The following is a 9,698-nucleotide window of genomic DNA, read 5'->3' on the forward strand; positions in this document are numbered from 1 at the left end:
GACCTGTCATACAAATGCAAGTAGGTCAATGAAATTATCTTGCATCTTGAAGCGGTTACCAACAGTGAAAATGGGTTACATTATCACTGTTTTTATGGTGAACATAATTCTGCCATTAGACGACTACAAGGTCAGGAGTCTCTAGTCTCTAGAAATAAAACAAAAGCAGTGCTTGAAGAATCTTGAGCACTTATACTGAACATGAGAATGAATGACTTTGCCTGATTAATAATTTTTACTACATTTTACATAGACAACCATAGACTCTCCTAATCTCATCTGATATCGAAAGCTAAGTAAGGTTCAGCTTGGTTAGTACTTGACAATGCAATTTGCTCATCAACACACCTCAATCAGTAAACAAGGGTTATAAGCATAATTCTGACATAACAGAAGGTGTACAGTAAGTGGAATCCCCACACTGTTCTCATTCACCTATAACTGCATATGTGTTCTTATGTATGCAAATAAAGTACTGACACAATTCATTCTTATCCTTCTTATGTTGATGAATCAGGAATATTCTAAAATAAGGAATGTGCACACAACAAAAAGCATAATACATGCCCAAACCATCCCCATAAGGGTTTATCCACACCACAATTTTCTCTTGTATTAGTAACTTTCTGCAAACAATAATGTGCAGCAAGATCTCCAAGCAAAAAAAGATGACACTTTCAAAACCAGTCGAAATACAATAAACAATTTTATATAGGCCTCAACTAGACATGATCAGCTGGATTTTGATGTAATACCTGCAGATCTAGCTATAACACAATTTTGTAAAAATTATTGTAGGGCACTTAATTATTCAGTTTTCATGTTTTCACAAATATGAGTTTATATACAAATATGAGCTACGGGTTAAAAACAGACCTTGAAAATAAAATGCTTATGAAATTAGTATGCATGCATGCATGTAATTCTAATGGATTTACACTGAGCCATGCATGCAGACGCAGACCTCACATCGCAGCAGATGTACATAAGTAAACTTTCCACTGGTTAGCGTATCCCAAGTGTTGGTCTGAGCCCTGGCAAAGCGGTAGCAGAGCAGAGCAACCACTGACAGACAGGAAGTGATCTGTGCCTCTCACGGTAGAAAGCACATCAATAAAAAACACATACTGACAGGACAAGCAGCACAAGCTTGAGATGCATCACAGTTTTACCTTTGTGGTTACTAACGGTTAGGCATGGCTGACTGGGCTCTGGTCCCTCGGGGAGGGTGTGGCAGGCCACAGGCAGGCCCCTCTCCTGTAGGACTGTCCAGCAGCTGTCCAGCAGCACCTCACAGAAAGTCCTGCAGGGTAGCAGAGCTATCCCAGATTTTTCAGAGGGCTGATGGCATCTTGGTGCCAGTAGTAGACAAAAAAACCATTCCAAACCATGGTGGCAGCCTGAACGCAGGAGCCAACCCCATTCATTTAACACAGCTACCACATCCTCTGCCTGGGTGTGGTTAAAAAAATTAGGTAAAGAAAACGTGACTTCACCGTGAGATAAACAGAAAGGCCAGTCAGAACCTCTTGTTAAGCAGTTTGTGGAATCCTTAGGGTAAGCGGAAGTGCTAATTATGCTAATCCTGCTGTCAGTGACCCTTGTCCCTGTAAGGTTGGTCGCTGTTGTTTTGCCTTCCTGAGCCAAATCCAAAGTGGGCCCTGAGCCTAAGCCTGACCCAACGGCATCACTTGAGGAACCGTTAACATTCATTTCATGTTCGAGATCTTCTGATAAAGATTTATCATTACCCGTTTTAGAATGGCCAGGCTTCGAGGAGGTGACAGGTGTCGTCACTGTGACACTGTTATTCCAATTCACAGTTGAGTTCTGGTCCCAGTTCTTCACAAATTCTTGGATCCCTTTGGCTGCATCTAAGATTTCCGACCCTACATCAGTAATGTTCTCGTCTTTACCGGTCGTTCCATTAACAAAAGTGTCGTTGTCCACTGTGGGGGCCTTTGTGACAGGTGGACTGGTCCACCAAAATGAAGCATTAAGAGGACCCGCATACAAAATCAACAGGAGAGACAAGCCCCAGCTGAACCTCATCTTTGCACATACACTAGTCCTTCTGTTGCTCAAGTCATTCAGAACATGCTATCAGGCGCGTCTTGCAAAAGTAGCCAAATCAACACTGCAATACAAGATGAGTTATCTTTTCCTTCTCTTAGCTCATTGTAACAGGGGGAGAGAGAGACAGAAGGCGTGTTCTCTTTAATATAAGTTGAACCTCATTGGCCACTTCAACTTTTGCCCTCCAAAATGTGAGAAACACTCAACCTCCCTCTGTGTCCCAATAGACAAGCTCTAAGAACACAGATGTGCAGCCTCAGTTTTCCTAATGCTCCTCTTCTGAGAATAAAATCTGTATATGAACCCCTTAAAAATATTTAATATAGTTTACTTGTTTGTTTGCAGAACTTTAAAGTCTATGGTGGATACTATTTTAATATTCATGAATGACTGTCAGTAAAATTGACATTAATCTTATGACTGTTATGACCTCTTGACCAATAATACTGAAAAATATATATTTTTTTTATTATAATGAAATAATTACAGTTAATTGGAATAAATTTACTTAAAGCAACTGCAAGTTTTTTTTTTTGTTACCTTGAAACATCAGTTTATAAAACATTCTAAAGGTACAATGACTTCTAATAAGACAAATGGTTTCTTGCATACCCAAATGTCTTTTCTGGGAGTATGCAAGTTTGGTTAGTGGGTACAAAATTCCATAAAAAGGGTGCATGCATGTAGTAATTTTTACTCATTATTAATACTGTTTAGACCTCAAAATGTTCTACAGCATCTGCACAAAACAGCACTGCAGTTATTTAAGCGGAAAACCAAGCAAATGGTTTACACAGCATTTCTTCTCAGTCCTTCACTGGTTGTACTGAGAGCTCAGCTCATAGTACATCTATTCATGCCAGGAGGGCTGTTTGGCGTGGGTCTGAGTGACAGACACATAGCAGCTGACAGCATATCTGATCTGGTGGATGTCTCAGCCTACGTACGTGTGGAAACCCATAACCTCATCATTATGAAAGGCAGTTTTCCCACATTCTGATTCTGACCATGCTTGAAACTCCTCTGCTCAAAATCTCAAACTGTCTGTCCAGCTGTCCACTCAACATATGCTCTCAGCTCTCCCTGATCACACCATGGGTACTTGGCCCTCTAACAATCACTTTGTCTATTCCACTCCCTCTGTTGCATGCTCTCACAGTTCCTGTCTTTCTTACACGCAAACTTTGAAATTGGCACTAGCACACAGACACATTCACAGTATCGTCCACGCTAGTTCACACCGCTAGGGTGTTGTCAAGAGGGCGAGCATACTGACCCAGTAAAACCTAGCAAATGAGTTATTTGGACTTCTGGCAGTATGGATTGTTCATTCATTCTGAAGGAAAAGAGTTGCAATGCTGAGATTGAGATGCAAACTGCTGTCTCACAACCAAAAACACATTTAAAAAGCATTTACATATTCAAATCATAGATGCTTACTAAGATCCTTTCATTATCTATTGAAACCCACAATAATATTTTTAAATATCAGTAAGCTTAATACATATACAATATCATCATATATTGGGTGCTTACAATTGGGAGGTGGTTGTCCCGAACTGAACTTATAAAAATGAAACTAAATTAATTCTTGCATTTTATTCTATTGTTGATATTAAAAATATCTTTTTGATTTTTTCAAAAGCGAAGTTAAAAAATAAAATTATTGTAGATTTTCTTTGTAAACTAGGAAACTTTATGTACAAAAAAATGTATCCTGCATTTTCATGTCACTGCCGAAACAGTGTATGTTTTAGTCCATTGACTGAGACTGATTTTAAATACACCCCTACATTTATAATCAGGAAATATTAATGCGTCCTTCTCTTTCATTGCTACATGATGAGTAGACAGGCCCCATCATTTTGAGGTAAATGTGTTGAAAAGTGTGAAAAATTTGTGTGTAACTTTAAAGAATGACACTACCAAACACAATTTTTCTATAACTAAACACACTTTCTTTGGGGAGTTATTCCATAACATTTTTTTATGTGTACTGTGAACTGTGCTAGCTAACCATGTGCTGAATATCGTCTTTGACTGAAATATTACTGTCATATACCTGAAAACATTACTGTCACTACAGAAAATGTGCTGTCAGGACCAAAACATGGGATGTTTTGTCAAATATAAAGTATACCGAATTATCAACTACGCAATTATGATAGTGTTTGGTTCAATGTATATTCAATCTAATGTATTCTTAAGTTTGAAAAAAGTATGATTAACTTTTTGCCTTTTACAATGCAAAATTGGATTGAAAATATAACAAATCTCACAAATCACACTTGAAATATAGTTGAAATTGTAAGTGATATTGATTTACCTCTGAAAACTTTTTAATAAAACAGAAAATAGGTCTTAATAGGCCAATTTAACCTTTCTTATTAAATTATTTATTACTGTTTCGGTAGTGACAAATTTGGGAGAGGAGAGTATTTTTTTTTTAACTTTCTGAAAATACAATATGACAATAAACTCTACAGTTACTAGAAATGTGTACCTTGGATAATATACAATTTGCATATATACAAAATGTGTGATACAGTTTCCATCTTTGAACCAATTCTGTAGAATGGACCAGTAAAACAAGAAAGAAATTATACATGTACACCTACAGTAGCATACAACTGTAAAAAATCCCTTTAATCTAGTTTGATTTTCACACTAATCTTCAGTCAAAATCTTCAACCAATACCCATTGAAAAATAAAATTAAACAAAAAACACTAAAATAATGGCTCACTCCTAAGCCTGCTTCAGTTCATTTGTAGGTTGAACATGAACTATGTATTCCAGATTCTGGCATAGCATTTATAGCATGGGATTTGAATCTAGACTTTGACTAGGCGATTTCAAGATTATTTGAAAACGTTTTTTTTTTTTTTTTAACCATTATGATTAGGAATGCACCGGTTGACCGGCTATTTTTTGCATCTAACACGCGATCGGCAACCGGCCGGTTTTCGTTTTTATCCCGGCCGGTTATTTTCCGGAAGTGTGCACGCGGGCCGCGGCATTCGATTCATTCAGAAACATGTGTGTGGAGGTTTTTCAAAATCTGTGAGCAGGACGTGAAGATTGCAATCTGCAATCTGTGCTCGCTGAAGTTGCGCGAGCGTACCTGTCCACGCCCTGCACAAGTGTGGACAGCGATTAGGTGCGTTCGACTTCATGCGGCGCTGCGCAGACCGATCGGCGGCTGACTTGAAGTAGTGCATGCCGGTTAGAAATTTTGTCCGACTTGAACCGGCGCCGACGCCACGTGACGTTCACGTGTGGCATCAAAGTAACGCGAGAGCGTTTTGAGAACAGCCGGCTTGCTCAGCCAGCGCAGCATTTCAGGAGGGACTGCACCAGGCTGTGATGATGTCACAGCTTCTCATGATTGGCCACATTCACCACATGACGATGATCACGCGTGTTTCGTGCTTCAATCCATATAATTGCATAACAAATCAATTTGCATGCCATTTCGTATATAGTTTACGATCTTTTGACTGCAGTACATTTTTCCCTTAAATTCTTTATATTGGATTTGTGCATAAGTTTATTATTGTATTCAGCTGCATATTTAAGTAATATTTTTTATGGAATAACTAAAATGTCAGACATTTAATGTAATGTGGTCAACATTGGTTGATGCTGAAATCTGTAGTTGCTGCTTCACTTGCATGTGCTGCATTTCTTCCAACAAAAAAGGTATTTCTATAGCCTCCAGTTCATCTGCAATAAAGTAGGCAAACGCCACGTGATCTGCCATGTTTGAGGAAGCAACGAGATCCCCAACGTGTCCGACTTGACGGCTCCGTTTTCAGCTCCTCCCCGACTGCTTTCAGCTAATCTCGCCGATCGGTCTGCGCAGCGCAGCATGAGCTCGAACACACAACACGTTTGTTCAGCTCAGCTTCTCACGTGATAGATGAAAAAAGAAACAGACTCACTTGTGACAAAGCTGAGATGCTTCTTTTTGTAAAAAAACAAAAAACAAGCATCTACTTTTGAAAAGCCAAAAATAAAAGTCTGTTCTGTTAAGAATGATTATTATTATTTTACATTAAAATGCCTGTTGGCTTACTGTTTTACTTTACTAAAAGCACATGTTTTACTTATTAAACTGTATTTAATTTAATATTTTTTTATTTATTTAATTTCAGATGTCAGATGCTATTGTTTCAATAGCCAAAGCCAGTTTGGCCTGTTAAATACTAAATAAACATGTTGTTTATGTTGTTTACTTGCATAACTTCTTGTTTTTGAAAAATCGGAAATCGGTATCGGAATCGGCCAGCTTGCTTGTAAAAAATCGGTATCGGAATCGGCCATGAAAAATCATGATCGGTGCATCCCTAATTATGATGATGACTTGCTTGGATGTTTCAGATCATTGTTGGGTAATGACTCAACTCTGATTCACTAACAGATGTCTTAAAAGCTGTTTTTAACCAAAGCAATAAAAAACACACAAAAAGTAGCAAAGATATATTAATTTTATCTATCTTTAGCCACATACTACAACAATCCATGATATAATCTTACCACGTGCAATGCAAAATGTGCAAAAATACTGACTTTTCCACAGGACTATACTGTATGTGGACACTTTTTGGCCCTTGGCCCCTGACTTGACCTTAGACCACCTCTGACTCTGCGATCACAGGCCAGTGAAACATGCCTGGGAAACAATAATACAACTGCCATCAGGGATTTCATGCACAACTTCAACTGAAGGACATTCTCTTTTCAGCAACTCAGTTGTAATATCCTCCCTAACGTCCTCTGATTCTCAAACTTGGAATGAAAAAGCATGTTGGGATCAGATCAGGGGTATCCGCTGGGCAGACAAACACCCAAAGGGCCAGACATGAGATCAGGGCTGGATGAGTTTATCCCACTCTGAGGTATTATTAATAAAGTGCTCAATGTTTATAGAGGCAGAGAAGGTCAGCACCCTATTCCAAAAGTCACTATAAAACAATACTGAACTGCTTGATATGATGCCCTCAAGGGAAAGACTGACGTGTGTATGTCTGCGTTTGAGAGACCCTTTTAAATCTCCACTATCTAACCATAATTTCGATAAACAGTATTATACATAAGTCATGGAATACAAAAAAAACTTAAATAATAATATTTACATATTAACCAATGAACACAAAGATGTGATTGCCATCTTCAGATCTATAAATGATGGGAAAACCACTATATAGGCTGTTCCATAATTGACTTTTACATTGGCATAGTGGCATTATGTAAACACTTGTCAAATAACACTTGACGCAACATGAACAGCTGTCTTAATGGGCTACACATATACTAGTTTATATCCTAATAATCCTGTTCAGCTGGACAACTTCTCCTAGGGTTAAGAAGTACACAGAGAGACCACACTTGAAGACAAGATTTCACACTACTAATTTAATAATACACTCTGTACTTTTTGTACACATAAAGAAATGAATACTACTTTAAAGTCTTGCACGTTTTTTAAGATGACTCTTCTGTTTGTGAAATGAATTATTCAAGGCTGCCTACAGTAACTTTTGCGTGATGCTACAGTATATTCATTACTGGCATATAAAGATAAATAAATGCAAATGTCAACAAATTTCTAAATCTGCAATGCTTTGCTGACTACGGATCTGTGTAAATTATTCATGACACTTGGTACAGTTGAAAAAGTATTTCACAGATGGTCGTAAATATGGCAGCTATGAAGAAAAGGTCACGTGACAGAAACAGATGCAGATACAGTACATTTACTGTTTATAAGAGCACTGCATTCCATGGGTGTAGATTTGGGTGACTGTAGAGACAAATGTAATCTATGAACAATGCATAATGTACCATTAGTTCAATTCTAGTGATTGCAGTTGTTACTAAATGTACTAAGTTTGTTGAGGTTTTATACTTATGCTCTCCACTGAACTATTTTATAAAATAGGCACCAAAATGGAGAGCATATTAAAACATCCATAAGAGAAACATAAGTAAGAAAAAGGGTCAGTTTACCCCCCATTTTTTCCCATAGCATGGTCTAAGTACACTTAATGGCTCCAGAACTGTTATTAGTGACTAATTGTATTCCAGTGACAGAAGTGTCTTACTTTCACACACTAATAACATCACACACAAATGATAACAGATGCTAATTCTATAGACAAGAGTTTCAAATATTTTAAAGCCAGCCAGTTACTGTTTTAAATATCACTTGATAGCACATAATTGAATTACCTTAATGAGACTGCTAAGCCACTATTTGGAATCACTATCACTTTACGTAACCAATGTATGTTTTTATATCTGAAAACCACATTTGCCCTCGACATATTTGATTTCTGTCATCTTCTTTATTCTACCAAAGCCACCATTACCCATGAGATTTTGTGTTTGTCTCAAAAAGGGAATCTCCAAAGGAAACAGGTCTACATCCTAGCAGTAAAACCCATACAGGAAACCTAAATTAAGGATATGAATGCAGACTGTATTGTAAATGTGCTGAGTCTAAAACAATATTTGCACAAAATGCTGGGCATACATTGACCCTAAAAACTTAATGACCTCAAACATCTTTTGTAAATGCATAAACAATAAGTGATGATGTTTTGATAGTCAGAGGCATTGCATTTGCGCCTCACTTTAGAAAGTGCACCATCTGCTGGTAATAAAACACATAAATGTGTGGTGAAATCGTTTCTACCTAAATCTAATATAATTTTCAGCACAGTGAAGTTAATTTACTGCAACCTGTAAGCCTTTAAGACAAACCTACCAAAAGCTTTTAAAGATGACTAAAAAGAATGTATGCATTCATCACAGGTCAAGATTCTATCCTAATTAAAAAAAAAAAAAAAAAAAAATCATGTTAATTGGTAAAAACAGTTTTTGTTATAAACCACTTGTAGAAAATCTGATGGACTGGAAATAGTGCATCAGAATATTTGCCTTGAAAGGTCTTCTCTACTGACTCTTAACTTTAAAATAATCCTGTCACAAAGTTTTTAACATGTATGCCTTTATGGAAGAGTGGGATTTGGGCAGAGTGAGGTAATGGAATGACTGTTCCATATATTTCACAAAGCAGCATTCATCAGAATCAGAACAGAAGGATGTGGAGGCACAATCGCTCTTTTACAATTAAAACTGAAGTAATTCAAGTGAACTGAAAGAAAAATCACGATTTGTATGCACTTTATACTGTGCATGTTAGAATTCTTTTCAACTGGTCAAAGTGACCATAAACATTAAATCAATGAAAAGGCGGAATGTGCTGGTCCAGCCTTGGTCATGTACAGACCACTTTAATAAGTATGTCTTGTCAATTGCAAAATTGACCAAGAGGGTGCTTGCCTTACTAAAAAACATTTCTTCATGGGTGGTGTGTCACGATTTTGTCTGAAAGCTTTGGGTTTTTCCCAGTTCTTCATTCACAATTGTGTGGAAGTCCAAACAAAACTTGGTGGAACAAGCCTTGTATCTTCCTTGCAAAGCTTTATGGACAGACCTTGCCAGTACTCCCCTTATCATAACAGGAAATTAGTTTATATAACACCTTTTAGTGGATTTTTTCTTTGCCAGCAGTGGAATGGCTAACTATTTTTATTTTTACTGCATTTATCCAAC

General features: G+C 37.4%; 1 protein-coding gene across 4 annotated transcripts in view; it reads right to left on the reverse strand.

Annotated features, from left to right (window-relative positions):
- col18a1b (collagen type XVIII alpha 1 chain b) overlaps positions 1 to 9,698 on the reverse strand; it is a 62,372-nt gene that overhangs the window by 51,634 nt on the left and 1,040 nt on the right. For 2 of the 4 annotated variants that reach the window (XM_073851330.1, XM_073851329.1), the window contains exon 1: positions 1,173 to 1,745. The exons of 1 other annotated variant lie outside the window; for it this stretch is intronic. In XM_073851330.1, coding sequence (XP_073707431.1) covers positions 1,173 to 1,713 — 541 coding nt within the window. In that variant the 5' untranslated portion in view covers positions 1,714 to 1,745. One more of the 4 variants, XM_073851331.1, reaches the window with a different exon arrangement.

This window comes from Garra rufa, chromosome 12 (genome assembly GCF_049309525.1).
Source record: "Garra rufa chromosome 12, GarRuf1.0, whole genome shotgun sequence".
In the NCBI taxonomy this organism is placed as follows: Eukaryota; Metazoa; Chordata; class Actinopteri; order Cypriniformes; family Cyprinidae; genus Garra; species Garra rufa.